This window comes from Labrus mixtus, chromosome 16, assembly GCF_963584025.1.
Source record: "Labrus mixtus chromosome 16, fLabMix1.1, whole genome shotgun sequence".
Classification (NCBI taxonomy): domain Eukaryota; kingdom Metazoa; phylum Chordata; class Actinopteri; order Labriformes; family Labridae; genus Labrus; species Labrus mixtus.
In genome coordinates this window covers 5,718,754-5,745,671 of record NC_083627.1, presented here as the reverse complement: position 1 = coordinate 5,745,671, position 26,918 = coordinate 5,718,754, and the positions used below count along the sequence as shown (strand labels likewise).

The 26,918-nt window shown below is 44.1% G+C and overlaps 1 protein-coding gene across 1 annotated transcript in view; it reads right to left on the bottom strand.

The window, feature by feature from the left end:
- The window catches only part of LOC132991282 (fibrocystin-L-like), a 46,844-nt gene that overhangs the window by 9,954 nt on the left and 9,972 nt on the right, over positions 1–26,918 (bottom strand). Inside the window, exons 22-55 of the mRNA XM_061059991.1 lie at positions 26,285–26,409; positions 26,020–26,183; positions 25,700–25,869; positions 23,948–24,086; positions 22,931–23,085; positions 22,412–22,534; positions 21,933–22,038; positions 21,377–21,484; positions 21,101–21,265; positions 20,873–20,994; positions 19,871–20,003; positions 18,726–18,918; positions 18,141–18,280; positions 17,425–17,529; positions 16,706–16,888; positions 15,394–15,567; positions 15,081–15,286; positions 13,413–14,385; positions 12,259–12,507; positions 11,952–12,101; positions 10,623–10,797; positions 9,718–9,874; positions 9,471–9,627; positions 9,082–9,291; positions 8,429–8,558; positions 6,990–7,231; positions 5,927–6,063; positions 4,786–5,815; positions 4,448–4,639; positions 2,550–2,701; positions 2,284–2,443; positions 1,770–1,941; positions 1,302–1,390; positions 701–864 (exon numbers count right to left, since the gene is read on the bottom strand). Of these exons, the coding sequence (XP_060915974.1) occupies positions 701–864; positions 1,302–1,390; positions 1,770–1,941; positions 2,284–2,443; positions 2,550–2,701; positions 4,448–4,639; positions 4,786–5,815; positions 5,927–6,063; positions 6,990–7,231; positions 8,429–8,558; positions 9,082–9,291; positions 9,471–9,627; positions 9,718–9,874; positions 10,623–10,797; positions 11,952–12,101; positions 12,259–12,507; positions 13,413–14,385; positions 15,081–15,286; positions 15,394–15,567; positions 16,706–16,888; positions 17,425–17,529; positions 18,141–18,280; positions 18,726–18,918; positions 19,871–20,003; positions 20,873–20,994; positions 21,101–21,265; positions 21,377–21,484; positions 21,933–22,038; positions 22,412–22,534; positions 22,931–23,085; positions 23,948–24,086; positions 25,700–25,869; positions 26,020–26,183; positions 26,285–26,409 (7,050 nt within the window). The remainder of the gene's footprint in view (positions 1–700; positions 865–1,301; positions 1,391–1,769; positions 1,942–2,283; positions 2,444–2,549; positions 2,702–4,447; positions 4,640–4,785; positions 5,816–5,926; positions 6,064–6,989; positions 7,232–8,428; positions 8,559–9,081; positions 9,292–9,470; positions 9,628–9,717; positions 9,875–10,622; positions 10,798–11,951; positions 12,102–12,258; positions 12,508–13,412; positions 14,386–15,080; positions 15,287–15,393; positions 15,568–16,705; positions 16,889–17,424; positions 17,530–18,140; positions 18,281–18,725; positions 18,919–19,870; positions 20,004–20,872; positions 20,995–21,100; positions 21,266–21,376; positions 21,485–21,932; positions 22,039–22,411; positions 22,535–22,930; positions 23,086–23,947; positions 24,087–25,699; positions 25,870–26,019; positions 26,184–26,284; positions 26,410–26,918) is intronic.

Below are 26,918 nucleotides of genomic sequence, written 5' to 3'. Positions count from 1 at the left end.
ACAGAAAAGAAAAAAATGAACTCACTCATCCTTCAGCTGTGTGGAGAGTACCTTATCTGACCGTATTTGTTTTGCTGTGAAAGGAAATCGGTTTGTGGAACAATCTCAACAGAGAAACTAAAGAATCAAAATCAAACATGATATTTAAAAGAAAAATTAAAGCCAGTTTGTTGAATAAATGTGTGGAAATATGTCAGTGAGATACTGTTTTTTTTTTTTTTGTGATGCTGTAATAACAATTTATTGTGATATACTTTGTGCATAATGAATTGGTAAGGAGGACTTACAGTGGGGCTGCCAGTGGCTGTGTTTGCCTGCAGCCAATTTAATTTAATTTGAATTGTTTTTGAATTAAGTGTTTTGTTTTAATTAATGTTTTGTGAAAGAGGGGCAGATATTATAAGATTAATCTTCTTTCTGCTCCTTTTCATTCAAAATTTGAGATTTTATGTTTGTTTGTTTTTCTTAACTTTATTGTTTTTTTTTATTAAATAAAATTGACAAATAAAAACATATATATAATAATTATCTCATTACTCCATTAATATAACTTAAAGTTCACATCGTGTTTGGAAACATTTCAAAGATAAATACAACTCGTCATCCACAGTAACAGGTTGATGGAGGAAATGTGTCATTAAAACGAGATAAAACAGATTCATTTAGAATGAAGTAATCTGCATAGTCAGATCCCGCTCACCTGGATGGAGATGTAGACTGCGTCCAGCACCACAGTGTTGTATTCTGGAGCGGCTCGGCTCTGTCGGCTGGACGCGTTCATCGGGGTGTCGGGGATCTCAAGAACTCCAGTAATGGTCAGCTTGTTGAGGGGAGGAGTGTCGGCGTCCTGAACCATCCACACACCTGAGGTTTTTAAAGGGGTATCATGAAATACGATAAAAGTCAATAAGATTTCCCTTGGAAGAGAATTTCAGAAGCACGTGCGTAAAACTGGTGAGTAAAAAGCAAAATCAAGACACTTTTAATCTTATTCTGAGACTGAACTTTAACCTTAACTTTAAGATGTATGCAATGATTTCAGACCTTCATTAATCACGATTAACTAGTTAATGCTGACAGCCCTACTCTGAATACATAAATACATATATGATTATTTTTGTGTACGCTTTGTAACCTTACAGAAAAATAAATGATTATATAAATAATCATAATGTGGAAATTAAACTTCTAACATGCAACACCTCAGATAAATTAAAAAAAAATACACTGTACACAAAACAAGAATGAAAACGTCCCCTTTAGTCGTCTGAATGAAGATTTCTTCAGTTTTTGGACGTTACCTGACGGGATGACGACATCAGCGCCCTCTGCTGGCACAGTGAAGTTATTCTCAGCTGAATTTTCCCAGAAAGAGGCGTTGGACCAGCGACTAGAGGGAAAAAACACAAATGGAGAAAAGGTTGGTTAATAACTTTGAATAAGTTGAACGTGAATCTTTGCTGTGGAAATAAAAACAAAGACTGTTTCCGCAGCATGACGTAACTATCCCGTGTCAGTGGTTACGAGCATCAACATGAACTGTGTAGAAATGATCATTGTTGTCGCTGATGGTCTTGTTGGCTTTAGTAGGTCAAATCGAGGCCTGAGTATTAATTTCAGTCTGTTTCATAACCCGTTAAAAACTCATCACAGGAGCTTTAAGCAACAATTAGATCGTCTTGAAAGTCAAGAGAGTAAATAATCTGAAGAGAGCGACAGTGCTCTTTGAATGAACGTGCTCCTGGATAACATGTCGCGGTCAAACTTACATGAAGTTGTCGGGCCGGCGGCTTGGTAAGGGGGGCAGCGTGGCCGGGGGCGGAGGTGTTCCTTGGATGCAGTCGGGGAAGAAGCAGCGATAGACTTTCAAGTTCACATTAAAGTCTTTCATGGAGCGGTCCACGCTGGAACGACGACGCCGCTTGCTCGTCTTCCCGGACACTGAAATCAAAACAATGCCAAATAAATAAAGAATCGCAAATGAGCAAAGGATGAAGACTTCCCCCGACGTTCTGTAAAAATGACCCCGAAAGCAAAACTGTGATATTTACATCACGCGGCTCAGTGTGTCTAATGTGTTGACTCAACAACAATGATGACACACAATGATCTATAAAATCTACAACAGCCATTTTCATTTTATAATAAACATAATTTCAGCAGGTAATCATATAAAACCCAAGAAAATCAGCCGCTAAGTAGACGTTCACAACAACTATAACGATCCTTATTCATCAGAATAGGGACAAGAACACAAAGTTTCCATATTGATTTGAGTCTTACAGATGTAGGAGAGACTTTTGGAGCTTTTCTCAAAGTGCCAGTCCCCACTTTCATTCTCGCTGTAGCTGAGCGGCGACTCAGAGCCGTTCCTCTTATCTATGATGTAGAAACTGTCCGGACTCTGAGTGAGGTTGTGTTTGATGATCACATATTGATCTTGCTGTGTGCGGGGGGGGAAAAAGGCCAAGCATAAAGATCGTCAGCGTAAATAGTCCAAAAAAGCTGGTTTGAAATTTGATTTTGTGTTATCTTATTTTGTTCTGTACCTTGAAGCCGTAGAAGGTTGCAGTGTATGAGAGATTGGTGATTTGGAAGGCGTTTTCAAAGTTCATGAGGTACGTTTTCCCAGAGGGCACCAAGGCCATCCAGCCCTTCTTATGAGTCAGTCTCTTGTGCTTGTATGGAACTGCACTGGTACCTGTAACAGAGAGTTTAAAGATATCACACTACAGATAAAGACACCAGAGACGAGACAGTCTTATATTACAGTGGACATTTATGTTTTTCATGAACTACTCTGTGAAAACTAGAGGACAGGAGAGTCTCATCTTTTATTGTGTCACCCACAGGTGCAGCAGTGATTGTGCAGAACAAAAAGGGGTCAAAGTAGGGAAAGTCAACCAACAACTGAGGAGGAGTTATGATGCCAATTTTAGTTTTCAATGAGTTTCCTCCAAAAGGTGGCCGGGCTCAGCTTTAGAGACAGGGGGAGGAGCTCGGAGTAGAGCTGCTTCACTTTCGCATCAAAAGGAGCCAGCTGAGGTGCCTCCTGGTCGCCTCTCTCAGGAGGTCTTTCAGGCTCTTCCATTTGGGAGGAGACCCAGGGGTATACACAGAGCTTGCTGGAGGGATTATATACCCCTTCTGGCCTGGGAGCACCTAGGGATCCCCCAGGAGGACCTGGAAAACGTTGCTGGGGAGAGGGACGTCTGGGAAAACTTGCAAATTGAGACTCGGACCTATATAAGCATTAAGATATTGTAGGGATGGATGGTGATCAATGCAGCATTTTACTTGAATAAGATTGCATTCATAAATTGATGAACTACTGGACGATCTGCATCCTTTCTAACCTGCAGACATATGCTCTGCAGGTGAAGGTAATCAGAGAGAGAGAGAGAGAGAGGGAGACGTGCCCTGGTTAGTCTCTACTCTAATGCATCGAAAACCGGGCAATGGAGGGAGACGGGGAGTTGTTTTGGCACAAACAGGAAAGTGAATAGGGTGGGAGAAGCTGCTGTGTGTTTTAAAGAGCCCATATTCTGCCCTTTTTGGGGTTCGTATATTTAATCTATGTACCTACTTTTGTACGTTCACAATAGATAAAGTCCGAAAAAAGTGTCTGTTTTCATGTACTGCTCCTCCTTGCTCCCTCTACGCTCTGAGTCCGTCAGCTACGCTCTGTTGAGCCCCCACTGTTAGACCCCACGTGGGCCAAGTCTGCTCTGATTGGTCTGCCGATCCGCTCTGTTGTTACTGGTCAGTTGCTCAGCACGGTTCTCGGAAATGTCCCGCCTCTTTTACCATATTGGGAATGCAGCCACTGGCTCTGTCCGAGGGGAGCATAAACATTAGCACCTTAGCGCTACCATGCTACTGCAGGCTACGGCATATCGTTGGCGTGCTACAGAAGTTAACGGGCGTGCAACATGAGCTGCAGGGCTTGCCACAACGAGCCAATGGGCTTAGATCAGTGATCTCACACTGACAATGACGTCGGACTGACAAATTTTTATCGAGGGGGGCTAGAACCGATCGTTACATGCGGCTAATGCTACAGCTAACAGGAGGACGTAGGAGAAGCTGCGTTTCCGCGGACTTTGAATTTTTGCACATAGATGTGACTAAACATGCACAGGACACTTGGAAAACACACTAAAGAGCATATAAAACCAGAAAATGCAGAATATGGGACCTTTAAGAGAGGAGAGGTGTGTGAGTGTGTCTGTGGATATGAAATACTAAATAATAATAAGTTCTTCGCAGGTTCCAGGGTCTGTTGGCTTTCAGCACACTCTTTGATAATTCTACAGCACGAGAGCAGGGGATCAGCACTCCCACTAATCACCAGCAGAGGTCAGCACAGGCTCAACGACAATTCCTTTCTTCTCCATCAAACAAAATACCGACATGAAGAAGTAGAAAGTCTGTGTGTTTTCAATACCATAGTCGTTGGTGAGCAGGATATTCTTAGGATTCAGAGAAGATGGGGAAGGGTTGTTGAGTGCCAGACGGTGGAAGTGAACGGTGTCGTCGCACACGTATCCGGGGTAACCATTGCTCCACGCTTCACTGTGTGTACAGTGAGCTGGGTCCAACAACGAGCTGTTGGACACCACTTTGTTTCCAACCGTTCCTGAAATTGACAAAACACATGAATGTTATAATGTATAATTGTTCTGTCGCTCTTAATAGTGTAAGGAAAACAATGTAATGCTGTTTTCGTATTAAATGAGGATCTGTCACATTTAAGAAGGGCAGGGTAAGGTAAAGGCTGAGTACCTGTGAGGGAACCATCTGTGTCCACCATCTGCACCTCAAACTCCCACTTCAAGCCGCACTTGTTGGGGGAATTGAAATACTTGATACCGCCAAAGAGGGCAGACCAGCCGCCACATCTTTCAATGCATGTCCCATCCACTGTGGTTACCCCGAAGGCTGCATAAGAGGCCTGGTCGAAGTTGATGAGCGTGGTGTTCATGACGACCATGCCGTCGTCGAATGGCAGGATGACACCTCGGGTGCGGGTTTTTGTCTCGAACCCTCCGAGCTCCATTAGGTGGCCCACGATGATGCTGTTGAACACCCCAGCCCCTCCTTCCCTTCCTGTGCCGCTCACAGCCCACGGGAAGATACGCTTGGCTTCGATGCCGGCTTTCTCGTTGTTGACCATGAGGAAGCCGTCGAACTGCACAGCGCCCACGTTGACCCACTCGGCACCTTTTTCGCAGTTCCAGGTGGTGAGGGAGTGGAAGACAGCAGGCTCGGGGGTTTTGGACCTGCAGGCGCCGCCCTTCATGGGGAAGTAGTCTTGGAAGATCCAGAGGCCGAACCAGCCCTGGGAGTGCACCGTGTTGTTGTGGAACTCGCCGAGAGGAACCCTTTTCTGGCAGATGTTTCTGTCAAAGGACGGGCCATCCGGGTGCTCGTGCATGCGGTACCAGAAGCCGAAGTGGGTGCCCCCGGCGGCGGCATTGTGTCGGATGATGTTGTTGGGATTGGTGACCCAGTAGGCGGCGGGAGTGACGTCGTCGTTCAGCAGGCTGGTGCTCTGTCTGACAAACACAGCCAGGTTGTACTGCAGGATGTTCCCCGTCTCAATGCCGTCTTCAATGAAGAAGGCCCCGCCCATGATGTTGTAGATGACGGTGTGCTCCACCAGCAGCCTGTGGGTATTGTGGATGGTAACTGCCCTGTTGAAGGTCTTGTGGATGGCACAACCTCGCACGTACGATGTGTAGTTCAAGTCTCCCATCAGATGCCAGTGGATGGGATAACGACCCAGCCTGAAGGCCTGTCCCATGTAGGTCAGCTGCAGGAAAAAAGTCATGAAAACATTATTACAAGTTTTGTGTTTCAGTCTGTGAAAATGCATGATAACAAAAGCTAAATGTGTCCACAGAGCAAGTGTTAAGCAGTTCACCTCAACATATTCAATCCTGCCCTTTACACGATCACGATCTGGTGTGGGTGAGTGAAACATGATGGTGGCTCCAAACTGATCGCTGCCTACTTCGGCTCCATGCCTGCCTTGGAAGCATGTTTGGGTCTGGAACTCACCTACGGCAGAGCAGGCAGAGAACCGTGTTAACACTTACACACCCCGATGGGGATATACAGGAAACTGTTGTGATCTCAAAAAGAGTGTAAGGATGCGATAAACAAGGAGCAAATGATGTATGTGTTTGTGTCTACATTATAGCAAACACTGTTGATTTCATTAAACAAAATATATATCTTGATCCAGTTTGAAAGGCTTACAGTATTCTGTAAGGTATTATTCTTCTCTGTTTACTTCAAAAAATGCTTTAAATGTGAGTATTTGATGTTTTTTCTAGGTATTGGCACTGAGCTATTATGAAGTGAATCTTTAAAGGAGCGATATGTAACTCTGACACCTAGTGTTTAAAATGGGTACTGCAGTCCAAATTAAAAAAACTGGAGAAAGCGGTCTCCCCCTGCCCCCTCCTCTCTAGAGTCGATGCTCACTCGGGTTGCCATGTGGTGGACACCGAAGCTTCAGTGTTTAGAAAGCTCTGTATTGTTCTGTAAACCTTTTTACAGATTTGATTTTGACCATTCAGGACCAGAATCTAAAGTTAGAAGGAGGACATACTGGCTGCTGCATTGTTATCAGAGAAGCCAGCACTTCAACATAGCATGTTTCCTTAATGTCTGATCATATAGTAAGGTCACTTTATCATTTCATTCAGTAGATATCTTACATATTGGACCTTTAATGTCAATCAAGTTCGGGTTTTGTTGTGATAAAATGGCAAGTTTTGATGTTTAAAATGTACATCCGTCTCAAAAAACACATATTCATCTAGTAAATCCTTTCAAAATGAACTACAAAATGTGTCAAAGTAAATGGAAATAAATTGTAGTCTGTGTCAGTTTGAATATACAGACACTTCATGATTGTTGTGACTTTTATGTAAAATCAGATCAAAGTAGTGAAAACATCCTCCGCTGTCAGACTGTACCTGTGTTAAAGCCGGCAGGACAGGCTTCAATCTCCGTGTTCCATTCTTTGTTGTTGGAACCTCGTACCACGACGTTCCTGCTGAGGAGACCCACCTCAGCTCGGGCTTCAAACGTCTTCCCACCAGGCAGTGTGGTGGTCACCCCGAGGTGAGCGTACTCCAGCGCTTCTTCCAGAGTTAGAGTCTTTCCGTCGGCTGACACGGCGGCTATCGTCTTCTTCTCGTTCTCTCTCTGACTGTGCCTGGAAACACAAATGATTTCTACCTTTGAGCTCTGTAGCTTTGTGTCAGTATATAAAACAATACATGTGCATATGTTACGTTTAATAATATGGTAGAAAAAACACGCTCAACTCCCTTTTAACCTCTAACAACTGGGGGCTGAATCCCCAAAAATCCGTGTGGCAATCAAAATACAATATTCAAGTTTAACAATATGCCTATTTGTTTGCTTCTACTCTACTATTGATATCTGAGATTGGTTGAAGACATCTGAAAGTACTGAGGTTGAGCTTCTTGGTTTTTGTGCGGGATAAATGTTTCTTTTTTTCTTGTTTTTTTTTTCATCTAATGATTCAGAGTTTTACGTCTTTGTTGCTACTGAGAAATAAATAATACTAAATTATACAGAAAATAAACTATAATATAAAATAACTGTCCAGAAATATATATATATATATATTTTGTTAATAATTTTGAGTATGCATGAGTCTTAAACTTTAAGGCAAGGTGCATTTACTTTCAGAGAGTGCCATTCATACATAAAGTGATTCAAAGCGCCTGAGATAGAAATGTGTGACCAAGGTAAGACAGGTCTGATGTCTCTCTTCATGCATTTCTCTTTCAGGCAGGGTTTCTGTGCAGGACTGAGGCTGAGCTTCAGATCAACTTTTCAGGCTTTTGTTACTTTGAAGGAAGTGGGGCTGCTCATCTTCACACAGACTGTTATGAAACAACCTGTCACCCGTTAACCCTGCAGGTGTGTGCTTGCATGTGAACGCGTGTGTGTGTGTGTGAATGAATGAGCGTGTTTGAGTTACAAACATCAACTGCACAAGTGGTGAAGTAAGAAGGCAGGAATGCAATCTGCAGCATATCTTAAGTTAAAAGATTTAATTTTAAGCTTTATGGTCCATTTTTGCTTTTTTTTGGACAGGACAGCTGAAGAGAGACAGGAAATGTTGGGAGGAGAGAGTGAGGGATGACATGCAGCAAAGGGCAGAGGTCAGATTCAAACCCACGGCCGCTGCAATGAGGACTCTAGCCTCTGTACACGGGGGGGGACATATCCGCTAGGCTATCCGACGCCCCATCAAATCCTTTATCTATGTACTTCCACTTCGGGGTACAGGAAGTCACAGTTTTTATACTCAAAAGCGTTCCCTTCATTATCTTCATTTCTTCTCTGGCAGCCACAAACTCGAGACCCTGCTATATACCTGTGGCCTGTGGAGGCGATGACAATTTCATCTCCGATGCTCCACGTCACCGCCTTCATCAGGGTCAGCGTCTTGGAGTCTTTAGCTGCCGTCTGTGCGAGGTGGGTCCACGTATCAGCGACTGGTTTACCTGGAGAAACAGGATGTTAACAATGATCCACACCTGGGGGGGGGGGGGGGGGGGGAGGTGAGCTGTCAGTAATAATGACATCCCTGCAGGACGCACGACTCACATAACTCTGTCGCGTCAACATTATGTGACATAATGACATGAAATCCGGGGCTTTTGGAAGATTCAGGTCAGGACTAATTCAGTTTGTCACAGCTCAACAGAGACGTCAGTAATTCAGTCAGAGAGGATGATCCTTAATTTAAAGCTCCTGAGGGAAACTTTTGGTTTGTGTTGACAGTGGCACCCCTAGTGGCCAAAGCCTGAAAATAGTGTGTAATTCTTGGTTTTGATTGGCCAATTACGCATATCAATGGCCAATTCAATTTTCTTATTCGGACAGAGAGAGGCTAGCTGTTTCCACCTGTTTCCAGTCTTTGTGCTCAGCTATGCTAACTACCCGCTGTTCTAGCTTCAACTTAACCGACATGAGAGAGATATTTGTTTTCTCATCCGTTTGAATTATTCATGTGTGTGTTCGTACCATGCAAGTCCAGCACGCCCTCTCTGATAGCGATTGCCTTAGAGCCGTACATGGGAAGTTCAGGGGAGCGCTGGTTTCCATGAAGTGTGATGATGGCTTTGTGCTGGAATGGCGCCCCCTCTCGACCGACCTCGAGCCGACCGCCGTCTGTGATCAGGATGTTTTCCGCCTGTAGCTCGATGTCCGCTTCATCAAAAACCAACGCCCCTCCTTTGAACAAAGACAAAGGAAGTCACAAACTAAATACCGGTGTTCAAACTCAGATAAATATTTGAGTTCTTATACCGAGCCGTCGTAGGATTACATTTCACTGATTCACATTTTGATTTGATCATGTTTTGTATTAAAAATGAATTTCACTGAAAAAGACGTTTGACTCGTATGTGAACCTTGGATCAGGAGCATTTTCAGAACTGGAGTGTTGGTGTCCAGCAGGATGGTCTGTCCTTTAGTGATGACGGCAAACGAGCCTTTCTCAGGTGGAGACTGACCCCCCCATGTGTACCTGGACGACCACACGTCAACGTAGAAGAAATCTGCATTCTCCTGTAAAAAAAAGAGACAAACATTAAAAATAAGACTCTACAGATATGAAACTGATGACACAGTGTGTATGTTAGGGCTCTTCTCTCTTACCATCTTAGCGATGCCTTGATCTCCGATGCTGACTCTGACTTTGGTTTCCTGAGACCTTGGCTGAGCATTCGTCACACAGGTGATCTGTGTGCTGGTGGTGGACTGAACGTCGCACCCAGAGTCTGCGATGGTCACTTTGACTTTGCTTTGGTCGGTGCTGTAAGGTGGGGAAGATTGAAATAAAACAATACACCAATAGGTTCATTTGATACCTGGTAAATAGAGAGAAGATTGTTTGTGGTCTGCATAAATCTTACAACACAGAGAGAAATGATCTGTTTCAAATTTGCTCTCCTTGTGATGTCACAGTGGGATCCTGGTAAAAAAAAAAATCCCCTCCCCTCCTGAGTTGTCTCCGGCAGCCATGTTTTCCCCAGGGGGGCACGCCGACGAGTTGCCATGGAAGCTCAAAGCTGAACTCGTCTGCACCCACCGTGGAAGAGAGGGGGCGGAGCTCATTGCATTTAAAGAGACACACACACCAAAACGGAGCGTTCTGAGAGAGCTGGTTTCTACAGGGTCACAAACCTCCTCTGCTGCTTGATTCATGTTATATTTTGACCAAAGCACAGCACAGATGTTTCATTTAGACCACAGGGGGACTGTTTGAAAAGGTGGAGAAGGGCTATGATATGTCCTCTTTAATGTGTATGTGCGGAACAAATCTAAAATTTCAAGACGTTTAAAAACTCTGCTTTGGTTTCATATATGGATCAAGTTTTAAATGCCAAAAGTGAGATGAGACTTCGCATTAAATCCAATGAAAGCAAAGACGTCCCAGAACTGAAAGCTTTTGTCTGTGTAAGCCGAGCTCTTGATTCTCGAGCAGCGGTCCATGACATGGGTGTGGCTCTGCGTGTCATACTGTATGTACTGTGCGGACTTTTTTTTTTGCTCTCCTGCACCTGAAACCGGAGCCTGTGATTGTCAGCAGCGTGCCTCCAGCGGTGCCTCCTCTGCGCGGAGAAACCTCAGAGATCACCGGAGTCAGCTGAGCTTTGTAGGTGAAGCCCTTCGATGTGTTGACGGCATCGTTCTGGTTGTAGACTGCAACCTCGCAGCTCGCCTCTGACTCAGTGCCTGAGAGCAGACAGAGAGACAGAAACATGCAACAACAAAGACAGGCATCAAGATGAGTGCGTAGAGATAACAATTCGATAAGACAAATTACTGTCTGTCATTCTGCGGTGATAAATGGCTGACCACATTCCTCACTGACGGAAGTCTGTCTCCATTATCGTTTAACTTAGACAGGACTGGTTTGTTACATTGAGTCTGCAACTAAAAATATCAACCAGCAGGAACACATTCTTTCCATAGAAAACTGAAACTTTTTAACCTTTACTAGAAAGACGAGCTGCCTCTTCTTTTGTTCAGTCTAAAATACTTTAACTGTCCCTTTCACTGCTTTGTAGTCTGGGGATCAGCAAGAGTTTAAGTTGTTAATTGTTCTGTCGTAATAATGATATAACAGAAAACATGAAATATTTCCCCCCAGCAGAGCAGCGGTCATCATGTTCTCTGTGAAATTAAAGCAAAACTGTGATTTATTAAACTAAACTAAGCCGTGTTGGGTGTAGACTTCTTCACAACATTTGAATGTTGAATGCTGTTGTTGTTATTATTATTAATTCAGGCCTATGTGTGTGAGGAGCAGGTCTCTCAATCAAACACATGCACAAACAGGACGTGTGGACATGCTTTAGTGGAGAGATGTCAGAGTGGGGCTGCTACACTCTGCCACACAGGGGGGTTGTTTTTGTTGTTAGGGGTCTGGTGCCTTGCTCGGCATTACCCCGGGAAGTGACCTGCACCTCTCCAGCTACCAGACCCACTTCCATAATGTGGTGTGTCGTCATTTATCTGAAGGCAGATCTGATAGTTTTAAATCTGGACTTGAATTGCTGCACAGTGAAGAAACAGTTGAAACAGATCTAAGAAGTCAAAGTGACCAACAAGATTTTAAAAAGTGGGAAACGGGTCAGCGTATTATTATCAGTTTACACTTCGATTTTTTTACTGCATATCCTGATAACAAACTAATTCAGGGCCGTCGGTAGCCGAGAGGTTAGTTCGCATGCACCATGTACAGAGGCTTAAGTTCACATGAGCGTGCAGCCTGGGTTTGAATCCGACATGCGACTCATATCCTGCATGTCATTCCCCGCTCTCTCTCTCTCTCTCTGCACTGTCTCTTTAAAATAAAGTCAGAAAAAACCCACATTCAAGCTTACCACTGTTGTTTGGAGACTCGCAGTACAGACGCGTCGAGGTCGACATGTTTCTGTTGACTTCGCACTCCTCTCCGCAGATCCTCACCGTGGACCTGTCCGGGTCAAAGCCGGACCCCTGCACGGACAGCAGAGCGCCGCCAGCGAAACTGCCTGAATCACACAAGAGGGAGGAAAGAACTTCTTCAGAAAGACAGCGAGGCAGAATATTCACTGTGAGGCTTACAGCAGAACACAAAACAGCAGGGATGATGATTTCAGCTGAAGCACAACATACAATAAGGCTGACTGGGCTGGGCTCTCTACTCACCCTGGTTGGGCTGCACGCCGCTCAGTGTCAGCTCGTACTTGAACTTGACATCCGACACGCCGTATCCTTTGACCTTGTGATTCAGCATGACCTTGTATGACCCCCCTGGGCTGTCTCCTGCGGTGCACTGAACCTCTGCGTCAGACACTGACGACACGGTGCAGGGGGCGTCGTTTATGGTGACCTGGACCTGCTGAGAGTCGTTGTGGAATCCTGAACCTGTCAGGGTGATGACGGTCCCACTCGGCCCTGCGGGGAATAAACGAGGAGGGAGACGATGTAATGAGAGACAGGTGGCACAGGACTAGATGGGTATACTCTGAATATCAGACTTTGTTCAGGTAAAATGATACAGTGTGTGCTCTCCTCAGCCTGATCAAATGATATCAGGCGCTGTAAGGTGAAAATCTGACCTAATTATTGACGCTTTATTTTGAAAGTACTGATATTAAAGGATATTCTTTAACTCTGAAGAATGACATCCTCCATCCAGAAAAAACAACAAGAAGAAAAACATTGAGTTTTGAGACCAGATCTCCAGATATTAATCTAAAGGGACTTTGTGGTTCAGTAAAGGTCAAAAGAGTAATTTACAAATCAAACAGTTTCTCCTCTTGAAACCTGAAGATTACCGTCACGATTCTTCTTCGGTTTACTCTCTGGAGTCTACGTTTCAGGAAGGAGGGAATAATATTTTGTGATAATGATAAAAATGAAAGGACATTAAAATGGTCAAAACTGTTCTTGTCTTTTCCTCGTTTCTGTTTTGGTCTGTACGCAGATCGTTTTTTGGTTTTCAATTTGTTCATGATCTCTGTTTACATTGGTGGATTGTCGTATTGACGCTACGGTCGAGGCAGCTTAATGTGTGCGGCATCTGAGTCCAAGACAAATCTCCCAAATGGGACAAAGAAATGTTCTGCATCTTATCACATCTAACGCATCACATGGTATTTGGTATCAAACTGTCATATTGATTGTAAAAGGAATTTAGTTGTGAGGATTTGTATCTTAAAAATAAGTTATTTTTTTTAAGGTTGCTGGAGGAATCAAAAATCTCAAATAGAGTATCAAACTCCTCCTGAACTGAACTCTTTGTTCTGCCGCCTAATGGATGAAGTTCTTTCCACTACAGGACGTAGGAGGATAGTTACCAGCGGCAGGGCTGATGGAGATGATAGAAGGAGTTTTGTCTTTCGAGTAGTTGAAGCTGAAAGGCGGGTAATTGACTGAAAACACTTTGACGCTGACGGTCTTCACTCCCTCGCTGTGAGCGGGTGTCAGGCAGCGAAGACGTGCCGGCGTCACTTCCTGAATCTCGCAGGGCTCGCCGCCGATCATCACGCTGGTGTTGCCCGGAGCGAAGCCGTTTCCAGCGAGGACCAGGTTGGTCCCTCCTGCCAGGCTGCCCGCGCCGGGGTTGAGGACGGCCGTGGCGTTGCTGGTCAGGGTGACTGAACCTCTGGCGACACCGATGCTTCTCACGATCACGCTGACTTCATGGTCGCCCGCAGAAAGAGCGTCGACCGTCGCTGAAACGCTGCCATTAGTGACCCCGGTGACCTCCAGCTCTGTGCTGCCGGCAAACACTGCCACGTCATCGCTGTCGGTGCCGAACCCAGAGCCAGAGAGGGTGAGGGAGGACGGCCCGCTGATGCTATCGGGGGAAATACTGGTGAGCTCAGGAGTGACGGAGGAGGAATACTCGAAGGAGCAGCTTGATTTACAGGAGCTTTGGATCCTGCCCACGTGGAAGACTACATCACCAGAGCGCGGCTGAGAAGGCGAGGTGTCACAGACAATAGAGGTGTAGTTCAGCGTGACCACAGAGCACAGGTGGTCGGCCGCTGTCACTTGTCCCTCAGAGAAGCCCGAGCCGTGAACGAGGAGCCGAGTGTGGCCGGTGGAGCTGCCGCTTTGAGGCCAGACGGAGTCAATCACGGGCAGAAGCACAAAACGCCGATGGAGCTCTTTCGGCACAGCGGCGATGGCGTTCCCGAGGTTGTTGACTCTGACGGCTACGGGGTGAGGGACACCAGTGGAGAGTCTGTTGTCTTTGCTTAGCTGACAGTAGATGTCAGAGTTAGAGCTGTTGATCACCTGGCAGGACTGATCCCCCACTGTCACCTACAGGACGGACCACAGAGACACCACAGTCAGGCACAATCGATCGACAGAAAATTTATCTTCACCGTAAGGCGAGCGAGCTCACAGCAGTCATTTTTTAAATAAAGTAAAATGATAATAATTAAGCTTGTACATAATAATTCATCGTTTAATATTTCATGGGTAATGCTGAACATAGAGAGCACAGTTTACCAAGTTAAGATTTCCTTTTTTGGGAAAGCACACCTGACTGATAAAGCTGATTCTGACTCTGATAAGAGAAAACTCATTTAGATAAATACAATCATCAGTCAGCATTTACTTTTGTTTAGTCTGTTTGTTCGTTGTTGTTGCTTCGTTGTAATTTCCTGTTTTATTGTGTCATTCGTATCCTTGTTTATGCGTTTCCTGTTAACAATCCTCATGTTAGTTTTCACTGTGTTAGCAGAGAGAATCACTCCCATGATTCCCCGCCAGCCTCAAAGTCATCTTTTTCTCATTGTTTTGATTGAGAGCCCCCTGGTGGTGGTAATTCTGTGCGTTTAAACGTAAACGTCCATCCTTCAGAGCAGGTTGTATTTTATTTATTTAATGTTCATGAACAAGAAAATAGTATAAAGAAAGTTCTTGAAAATAAGTAATTGCACATTTATCTGTTGTTCTCCATACAGCTGTTTCATTTTAATACATTTTTGTTATAAATAAACACGGCTAACCTCATTAGCGCAGGCAGTGTCGCTGAAACCCGCGCCCTCGATGTGGACGACCTGGTGGTACGTCCCCTGGTTGGGGGAGATGGAGGTCACTGTCGGGGTGGCGCAGGCGGTGGAGCTGAACGAAATGATGTCTGAAGTGTTGGTGTTCTGTTGGCACTGCGTGGCGGCGACGCACTGCTGGACTGCCGTGGAGCCGCTGTTAGAACCTGAAGGAGAGATGATTGAATCCACTGATTATTTGTTAACTTCAGAGCTCAGCTGGTCGTTGGATTGGATGATGTAAAAACATCCACACTATCCAAACTATCCTTACCTCCGCTAACGTGTACGGCCTCAACGCCTCCAGTGATGACGGAGACCTTTCTGCTCTTTCCCTCACAAGCCTTGACTTTCACGACCCCCTGCAGGGTCCTGTATTTTTTGACATCGATGTAGCCACTGCTGTAGTAGTAATTACCAGGCGAGGTGAAGCGGTAACTGAAAAACCCTGAAGGGGGGGGGGGGGGGGAGGGAAGCATACATCATACACATCAAATCACATGTTGATCATTTATCTCTCACACTCGACGAAAGGTTTGACACTTCACATCACATTCCTCGTGTGTCACTTCTCACATATCGTCGTCATGTTGAAACATATCAAGTGAAGCAGAGGAAAGAATCATCGATGAGGAACAGGGAGTCATTTAATTACAGGTAGTAGAAAAGTGTGAACATGGACTATGATGTAACACAAGAAGGAATCAGCTGCAGTTAAAACTTCATGTTTGTTAGCAGTTCTATCTGTCTCACCGTTTATGCATAACATTCAAAATCAAGCACATTAAAACCTTAAAGTTCTCCTATTATGCTGAGCCCCATTTTAAAACTCACACACAGTGTCACGAAGCTGGACGTCCAAACTAAACGTGGGCAAAGTTCCAGATCATGTATGTTGGAGGGATCCCAGGATAAGTCTGCAGGGGGCGCTAAACGGCTTATTCTGCAAATCATGCTGTAATTCCCTGATATGAAACATAGAATTTCACGAGACAGCTTCAGGCTTAATTATTTTATGTAAACCTGAGAGCGCTCTATGAACAGCTCAGGTCCTTGTTCTATGTTTTTTTTTAGCCTGACTGTGTGCACACTTTTATCTTGTGGTGTAAAGCACTTAGTAGCTGTGCTTTAAGAGGTGATATATACATAAATATATTGTTATTATTATCATTATCAAGCCTTTACGTAAGCTGTTGAAACCTCTTTCAAAGGCTCTCTTCTCCCAACACTGGAGAGCCGCCCTCCCCTGGCAGCCCTGCAGCGTTCTGCCCCCTATTAGAAAGGCTCCCAGAGAGCTGGCCAATCAGAAGAAAGTGGGCACGTGCGGAAGGGGGGCCTTAAAGAGCCAGCCGGTGAAACAAAATGCTTCAGGCAGAGGCTGATTGGTTTTATTGACGCCACCATGAAAGGTGAACATGAGTAAATCTTTAAGCATATGTTCTTAACATGACATTTGTCTCTCACTTTATCATTCATTTCTAATGAAGAAACAGAAGAACCTGCGTCGCCCCACAACACTAACCATCGCAGACTGATGGGATCTGACAGGGAAAGTAAGCGAGAGGTGTCGTGACTCAGTGTTCTACCTGTTGTCGTCTGGTCTCCGCTGTTGAACGGTCCGTCCTCGTAGGCGGCGCCCCCTGGTGCCGTCACACTGAACACACTGTAGCCGACTTTCTGGAAGGCCGGAGCTTCCCAACGCCACTTTACTGTGTCTCCAACGCACACTGTCAGAGAGGTGGGGTCCCATGCGTACCCCTGTCCATGAGCTGGACCACACACAAAAGTGTCAAAGGGTCAGAGGGAAATCAGTCCTCAAGGTTAAGCAACAAATTAATAAAACATCTAAAGTAAATAATGATAATTATGGAAATGGTCTCAGTCACTTCCTTGCAGTGTTGTGGTCAAGACCACACTAACCGAGACCAAGACATACCCAAGACCAGAGTGCTCTGAGACCGAGACCAAGACCATAAATACCAGTGATAAATCCTGCAGCGGGGGCATCACTCATTTAGACCGTAACACTGAGAACTACAAATAAATTGTAGTTATTCATGTTTTAGAAAGGGCCGCTTTCCTCCTAATCACAGTAATGATGTGGAAAAATAGCCAATCAGTGGTGGTCTTGTTTGGTCTTGATTTAAAAGCCGGAGTCCAGTCTGGAGACCGGTGTGAAGAGTACTTCAACACTTCTTCCTTGCTCGCAGTAGTTTTCAGTGATGCAGTTCTTCTCCTGCTGGACTGTATTTAATCTACTCAGGTTTATTTTTCACCTGCGAAAAGGACTGAAATGTAAACGTACTGTGGTGTGTGCCCTGGTTGGTGACCATGTGGGTCTTCTCCGTCGACTTCAGCTCACACTGCAGCTCATTCTCTGACGCTGCCGTCACCTCACACTCAGCTTCTCCTGTCGATCCCGAAACCAGAACAAAACATGAGAGATCACAAACACAACCCAGAGGAGGACGAAGCAAAGGAGTAGTTCTTTTTAACTAAACGATTCAAACTGTTCTATCATCTGTTCAGATATCATACATTAATATCTTTACCCAGCTGGTGTTATCAGGTATCCATCACTTTAGCTTAGCTGTTTATAAACAATGGCCAAATTAATGAAAGTGTCTGTCCATTACTTCAGCGAAATAATTCAAATTGTTGAGCTGTTCCTAAAAAAAAAAAAAAAAATCCATCACTTAGTTTTTTAATCTCTAAAAACTCACCGTTTCAACATCGTCTGAAAACGACTCACAAACAGATGTTTTCACAGTTTTATTTGGTTGTTGTTCTTTGTGAAGCTTCAGGGCGCTTAAAAAAACCAAACTACTTCTGCTACTTCAACTCAATAACTTTAGCTGCTATGTTTTTCAATTTTATATCCATTATTTTAAAGTATTAAAACCAGTTATTCATTGAGCTAACTAGGGGTGCGGCCTCAAATCATTTTAGGATAGATTGTTGACGGGAGTCGTTGCCGTGGTGATGCTCCTGTTTGTAGTCGCTTGGCCTCTCGTTGCTTACCGACAGAGACTCGGTTGTCGAGGGTGTTGTTGCTGAAACCAGACCCAGAGACGGTCAGCCTGGTCCCTCCGAACAAAGAGCCGAACCTCGGGGAGACGTCGTGGATTTCCAGGATGTATTTAATGTCGGTGCTCACTCCGCTGCGATGAAATGAAAAAGCAAACAATGACATGACAAAAAACTGAATGAACCGCGTTTCAAGTTTCTTTTATTGGAGCTTTAACATAATTAACTTTTGTTTAGTGAACCATTATTTATGCACAAAAACAACATATTGGTTTTCTTTCCTCTCTTAAGATAGTTTGATTTGTCGTCTGTGTCAGTGTCCGCTCTTTAAGCTGGACGTTGAAATGATTGTCGTCTAAAGAAATAAAGAGAGAAGACATTTTGCACGACACGTCTAAAGCTGTGATAAAAATCCTTATCGTCCCTTCTTTCACGACTTCTAATCCGTGTGCAGAAAAAAGCTTTTGAAGCGCTTCAATCACAGCTGGCGACATTATCAGCACGCTGTCATCTGGTGCGTGTCGGATGGAGCGTCGACAAAGGGGAAATATTTCTCCGGATCTCTCAGTGGAGCTTCACCTTGTCTGTGGGTAGCCGTTGTTGCCGACCTGCACGTGCACCTCGTACACACCGGGTGGCAGCACGGGGAGCGTACACTGGATGTTGGTCGCTGTCCATTGCACTATCATGCACCGCTTGGTACCGACTAGCACCGCGCTGTCGTTGTCTCGTCCTCCCAGGTTTGAACCAGTGACGGTGAGGATTTGTTCTCCTGAACAAAAACAAAAAGACAAAAAATGAAAGCGTCAACATCTCGTTTCCACAGAGACGCTTCCTGTCAGTCAAGCGCCAAGATAATTAGCACTTGTCACCTCGTTAATGCCGCTCCATTCTGAAACGGTGCCAATGATTGTCCTGCAGATTAACAGCTATTCTCATTGTTCATTGCTTATACTATAATTATGTGGGGTGACGTGTGTCTTCGGCTCAGATTCTCAAAGTTTAGCTGGCGTGAAGGACAAAAACAGAAAAAACCTGCAAGTCGACATTACAGGACACTGGAACAGAACCGAAGAGGTTTCCACACATTCCTCCCACAGCTCAGGGTGACAGCGGCGTCGCATGTCAACGGTGAGCAGAAAGGCCAAAATAATGACAGCAATCCCCTCGTCCTCCCGTCTGACACTTGTAATTACACTGATGCATATTACTGTCCGTCAACAGTCAGAGCGGCACTCAGTCACAAACGATCAGGCCCTGTCAGTCAGGTTGTTTGTAAAAACGCTGTAGCAATACAGGAATCTGTGATGGGAAACTTTGAGACACATACATGTTCGTTTTCACATGTGAGGCTTTGTTTTTATCTTCATGTGAAAGCTTAGTTTCCACCTAAAGGCTTTTCACGCTGAGTCAGTTTTTTCCGTCTGAAAATTGCCGCTTAACATACTGACAGCCGCTGTTCAAGATCAACCGCTTCATGGAAATCGGTTTGTCTTCTTTTTAATGTGTGGTTCCAGTATAGCTAGCAGCGTTTCAAACTGGACCACTGACATTGGTACAAGTCATCATCCACGCCTTTATTTCCTCCTCCCGCCTTGATTATTGTAATTCATAACACGCCTGTCTCAATCCACCGCCTTCAAACAATCCAAAACGCAGCAGCCCGGCTTTTAACAAGAACAAACACATCTAAATGTTATTAAATGTGTGAATACTTAACTCACCGGTCACATAGGCCGTGTTGGGACTCGTGCTTGAGATCTGCGGGGTGAGGTCACTATCGTATGTGAAAGAGCTGTTGGCAGTCAGACTCATGTTTCCAACCGTCACCATGACCGTCTCAGATCCTGCAGATCCCTGATACAACAGACATCAGCATTCATACATCATTAATGATAATAACAACAGACATGAAACAACATTTTCCCTTCAAATGAAAAAGTGGAATTATTGTTTAAGTGACATGAGATACAAAATATTAGATACATTTTCATCAATTTTGGCGCCCCCTGTGGACAAAGCATCACGTCTTATATTTGATGATTCGCTCCTTTACATGCGTGACAAGTGTTCACGGAAGAAGAAAAAAAGATTGTGCTTTCTTTAAATGTCAAACATGCTAACTCTGTGAACCTTTGCCAGGGAAAATCCAAACAAAGGCTTCTTCGGTGTGCATGCTATAAATAACTTAATCGGAATTTGACCCGGTGACAGCGGTGACAGCGGTGACAGGCATTAAGGATAATTATATAGAAACAGTAAGTTTTCTGACTTGTGGTCTGGTATGCTCCTGCAGGACAAGTAGAGGCAAAGATAACATAAAGAGACTTCTCACATAGTCTCAGAGCAAAGCTAGCAGGATGCTTCAGAAAAGTCATACAAGTGGGGGTCGTCACATCGGAAATGCTGACTCTATCTAACTTTCAATCAGTGTCATAACCAAGCGGCAACCTGCGGGCTTGAAAAATGAAGCCAATGTGGAAGTGCAAAATCCTGCACCCCAGAAGTCAAATACACACCACAAGAGGCAGATGAATGATAACCCATCCTATACACTGTGAACCATCGTTTTTGAACCAGGCTGTAAACATGTTCATTTCTTTTGATGAAGGACTCTGACGAGGATTTCTTGGCTTTTGCAGCCCGCCTCAAGTGGACGCTCAAAGGAACTTCCACATCATCTTTGTTTTTAACACCAGAGGTCGCTGTTTGGTCTTTATACTTACCGCTGGAGTTCTGCACTTCAGCTCAGTGTCAGCGGCGTCTACGGCGGTGCACTCCTTTCCACCGACAGTAACCGTGGAGTCCTGGCTGAAGCCGTAACCTGTCACTGTCAGCAGGGTGCCTCCTTAGAAAACAACAGATTCAAAACGATGGTCAAACTTTGTGATGTCATCTTCAGAGTCAGAATTTGCTAAATTGGGCTGTATTGATATTTTTGCGTAACGTCTTACCTGCCAGACTTCCAGAGAGCGGCGAGAAAGAGGAAACGCTGGCCAGGTAGGTGAAGTAGAACATTTTGCCATCAGGGGAGCTGGTGTTACCCAGAGACGGGAAGCTGACGGACACCCGGTAGGTACCAGCGCCCAGGCTGCCGAGCCTGCACACCTGAGTGGTGTCTGAGGTACGACAGTGAAAAAGATCAGCTTACACTTCTTCACCTCGATAACAAACAGCTGGCTCAATTCAACAACGTATAGTATTTAAGTCTCCAGACACATCTCACAGACCTGTGATCTGTTCAACGTGGCATCTGGCGTTTCCCACAAAGATGTCGGCATGTTCGTCACTGAAGCCGGTCCCGGTGACCGTCAGAAGAGTCCCCAGGCCATTCGATCCTGGAGGTAGCAACACTTCGTTTAACTACGACGTAATTATTGAAAAACAAGAGAAAACGTACCAACACTAAAAATGTAAAATCTTTCACAATAAAAGGTCAAGCGATGTCGAAAAGCGATCGGAGCTGTACTCATTTTGAGATTGCTCTCTCTTTTTTTTTTTTTTAAGGTTTATTTTCGGGCTTTTTATAAAAAATTTTTTAAAAAGTGACAAAATCCACCAGTCACAGTGGCAGGTATGCAGAAATGTTGATTTCCAGCCCGCACCAACCATTAGGCTACTGGCTCTCTGAAATGTCTTATTTTACTTTTTATTTCTATTTTTTTTTTTTACTTTTTCCTCGGGTTTCTTTTGCTTTAGAACTATAAGCAGTTGTAAAAATAACGTTTTCAAATGTAATAAAAACGTAGTAATTCTTCATGTGAGCAGAAAATCCGAGGATGGCACCTTGAGTCGGGCTGATTCCAGTCAAAACCGGAGTCTTCTCCACTGAATACTCGAACCCACAGTCCCCAGAACACATCGAGATGATGTCGTTGATGAGGACCAAAACCTGCAGACAACATCCACACACAAAAAAACAAAAAACCCAGTCAAGGTGTTTGAACGATAAAGAAAGACACACACAGGAGGTTGGAATAATCACTAACGGTGGCACAACAACAATTGAGGTCTTTACTGTAGCTGTCACTAAAGCACAGAATGCAGAGCAATTTTTTAGTAGCGTGCAAACATTATAATCTAATCCTGCCCGGAGGCGTTAATTATATGAATACAGCCACACAATGCAGAGGCAGATGAAAATAGGATTGGCTCTACAGGATATGTACGAAGCAAACAGGAAAGCAGACATAAGACAGACACAATGATGGTGGAACCCAACCCCGATGTACCCTCAGGGTTTAGGAATCTCTGATATACTGAACCTGTGTTTTGGGTTCCGGGACACGAAGCAAGTCTGCTGGCAGGCTACGCATCCTCACACCTCCCCTTGTCCTCTCACGGACGAAAACTCTTGGCTTGTTGCCGACAACCATCGAGTCGTTCACCTGTCGTTGAGATAAATCACCGTCAGGTTTCAGAACTGCGCTGCTGTTGAAGCGTTGACGGTTGGAACAGAAGGTGAAAACAGCACGAGTGAATACTGACAATGAAACGTCTTCCAACACCTCGCTAATGATGCTGTCACTGCTGCAGCTACTTTCAGATGATTAGAGATTCATCAAAAACTTGAATTCATTGAATAAAATAGTTTAACATCACCTTTTTTTAGATATCATTGCATGTTGAATCTTAAAGTTTTGAAATGTCTGATGATTTTTGTTGCCCTTGTCAGCACTCTAAGTTTTAAATAATCATCTGTATAGATGAATAAAGCTGCCTCGCTTTGACTTACCGGTAATTGAATCAAAACAATAATTGTTCAGTAAGAAGCGGAGTCTGACCTTTATCAGAGGCTGGTTTCCAGGGTTTGTGAGCCACTTCACCCACCAGTGCGGCCTCCTGCAGTTTCCCCGCTGACGGACGTCGACCTGACCCATCCCTGCGATCCCCTGCAGAGCGTACATCATGTCCTTCTCGCTGATGTCCACCGACAGACCTGAAGGCAAGCATTGGTTGGGTTATAAATGCAATGAAAAACAGGGCTGGAGGTTAAAAGATGACTCCAAGTTGTGACTGCATGTTCATTTTACACCGTGTGCAGTAGTTTGCCTGCATTTATTGATAATTAAAAAAAGTGCCGAGGACTCTTGTTGGTGAATGTGTGTCCAGCGGGATACTAAGACTCTGTGGTCAGCGACTTCAGAGCACCAGATTCTTCACGCCTGCAGAGCTGATTACTTCATAAAGTCATCGTTCACTATTATTGACAGACCCAACGAAATTCTCTAAAAACAAACTGGTGCGATGTTGTAACTGTAACGACTGTGGGCGGATTTTTCCCACCACAGCACCCCTGGGTGGAGTTTCCAGACTAGACTCTATAGTCATGGACTTCAAAGGAACATAACATCCAAAGGTGCACAGAGCTGATGACATCATCGTTACTAATCTGAGGTCATTTATATATTTTGTATTTTAGTGTCTTTTGTTCCGCTCATATTTATACTAAATGAGAAGATTTTAGTTGTTTTCATTTCTCGGCGTTTGACACGTTTTCTAAATGCAGGTTTGTTTGTTCATAAAGACTTCACACCTGAAAGTCACAGAGTTCAAAATCACAAAGACTTTGTCGTCTGCCTGTTTTTGTTTTCTGTACATTATTCATTCATTGCTGCAGACAGGAGGAGTGGCTGAATGAAGGAGCCTTGGAAAGTGACCCACTCTTCATGCATACCTTTAAAATCAGGTCAGTGTTACTCATCACAACAGATCTGACACTGTCCCACAGGAAGCTGAAAAGGTCGCGATGTTAAGAGTTGTTAAAATGCAGTTACACGACAGATAGCCGTCTTAAGTACCTTCAACAGTTTCGCCATTAAACTCCAAGTCGAAGGAGCCTTTCAGAGGAGGGGTGGCTCTGTGAGTGCGAGTGACAGAGACGGTGGCGGAGGCTGACACATCCTGGAACTCAGCCGTGTGCTTGCTGCTATTAGACATCTAAAAAACAAGAAGAAAATGAGGCATATTCATAAAAACAATTCTCTTAAAAAATCTCTTCACAAGAGGCCTAGACTGACTTTTTTTTGAACGTGTTATATTCTTGATGTGAGCAGAGAGATTCCCAGGGGGCTGGCAGGAAAAACTCAGAGTAAAATCAGGGTGGAAAAAATGTCTGACTCGCAGCACAGCCTGAAGATTTTGGGTCATTTTCAGGAGTTTTGTGTTAGAAAACAACAATGTAACTTTGTTGTAAATCTGAACTAATGGGATCTATATAAATAACAAAACCAAGCAAAGTTGTTTTTAATAATCATTAAACAACAAGGATAACAGCTTAACAGATTAACAGCAGGATAAAATGACAGATTACTGTCAGCTATGATTGTATAAATATTACAGCAGACACTCCCTGCAGACATACTTAAACATGTCACTCCTTTAACAGTTCACAGTCTGTTTCCGCTGCCCGACCTGTTGTAAAAATAACGTCTGTACAGCGTGTCGCTTCATGAGATACAGTATACACAGGCTCTCAGTGAAGCCTCTCTGAACTCTAACTTGACGTATGCTGTGTTACATTCCATCTGTTACACATGAAACCTCTGACAATGTGTCAGGAATAGAAAAAATAAAACCATGTGATATCAACGTTGAGAGAAAATTCTTGCAAAAAGAAAATAACCTAAAAATATTTCAGAAAACCGAGCTTGAATATCATAAACTTTCAACTTTTCTAAAGACTGTGCGGGCGTGGCAGATCACAATTTGATCGACATCTTCAGTTGCACGAGGGACAGACATGGCAGGGGAGCACTCAACACTACAAATCAATCTTCTGATTCAGAGTCAGAGGAGCAAGCAGACGCTGCAGGCTTCTGAAAATATTCCTTTAAACTGTCACTGAGTGACGAGTGACAAACCGCTCTGCTGTCTGTAATGCTCCCCACATGTACGCTCTCTATCCCAGTTGGCAAAGTGAGTAGCTCTTTTGTCTACTTTGTTTACTCTTACTTTTTTGAGTCATTTTAAAAATAAGTCATTTTACTTTGACTAAAGTTTATTTTTGGGTAAGTATTGTACTTATAGCTACTTTTAAAAAAGCGTCAGTTACCGAGAAACTAAAAAGGTAAAATAAAGTTTCAGGCTTTTCCGTCCACTGCCTGAAGCTGGCCAGTTGATTGGCTGACGTGTACGACATGACAGACTGAAAAAACATATAGATCGCAAAGAAGAAAAACATGTCTGCTGATACTCAAACTGCTAAATGGAGATGCACCCAGCTTTATTCAACATCTGGGTGGATGAGGATTCTGCTTGTTTGTCTTTTCTAGAATTTTGAGTCTCATTGTGAAATGTTTTTGTTTCAGGGTATAAGGCTAATTAATGGCTAGGTGCTACCTGTTCACATCACCTTAGGCTCCGCCCCTTTTTAACAAATATAAACCTTTAAAACAAGGTACAAACTGGACGGACATCACATATCATCACATATGTTCTTTTCATCCAGGCTACCACAATAACTTAAATTCATGTAATAATAAAAAAAAAAAGATCATTACCACTAGACTCTAAAATAACTCTGATGTAGACACTGAATTAATCTCTTATACCTGCATGAAGCCAACTTCCAGCAGTGGGAACCCAAAGGCACAGTCGTCGGGTCTCGCTTTGATCTCGTAGCTGAGTTTGGGAGCAGTCGAGGCTCCTCTGCTAACAGAAATCACCCCAAAGGTCTGACCCTTGTCCTCAAAGGGAGGAGGTCTCCTCAAGAGGGGAACAACTGTAAGAAAAACAAGCCGGATAAAATGACACAAAGTGCGAGGCTTTGTATGAGAAACGGGGGCGACGGTTTTCCTGTTTTTCAAGAACACTCTGTAGATTAAATAAAATAAATATGTAACCAATCCTCTAAAACCACCTAGCTATGTACCGAATGTATTGCGGGTGGTGGGATTCTTTCCCATGTGAACGGCATCCACGTAGAAATCTGCAGCAGACTCGTCTTTGTAGAGGTTGAACTCCAGCATTGCAAAATTGCTTCCGGTGTATTCCGTCTGCAGGGACGTCTTCAGGTCTAAGCATGTGTAACTCCACCTAGTTAAGAGAATAAACGTTATTTCTACACGCTGCAATTTGTTTCTGAAAGGTTTGCAACTATCCAACAGTTTAAAAACCCCTTCACGTCTTTCACTGACCCGGCTCCCTTAGCGAACAGAGCGACGATCTTTGCCGTCTCTTTGCTGGTTTGGCCTTGGCTGTTTCTGTAAGTGAACCTCACTCCGACTTCATTCTTCAACGTTCCCTTGTATGCAAAGCAAAGCTGCAAGAACAGGGATGGAGAGATGAAGAATATTTACAGAGACAGCTTCTAATACTTTCATGATCGCATCCATTCGCACTGAAGCAGAGAAAAGCCTTCCTTGAACGTATTTTTCAAGATATGGAGCTTTGTTTTTGTTTTTTTTTAGATGACGAGACGATGTAACGGTTGAGTAAAGAAAACAAAAGGTTGATTCCTCTTTGAACTTGTGATGTTAATCAGACACCGTGAGCGGCACGGCAGCATGCAGAGATGGTGTATTGTGTACAAATGTTCTCCCTCCGTCAGATATAGATCAGTCCTTTTCATTTAAGGTGAAGTCTCGTCAGGATGAAACGATGCAGGTGAATGCAGGCGACAATAAAAGAGTCATTCATTCACGATGAGGTATCTCTTCATCTTGAGAAATCTGTCTTTTGTTTGAAAGTGGAAACATCATCATGCACTACTGCATGAAGTCATCATGACGCAGCCTAACCGCCAAAGACATAGCACATTTATCTTTTCCT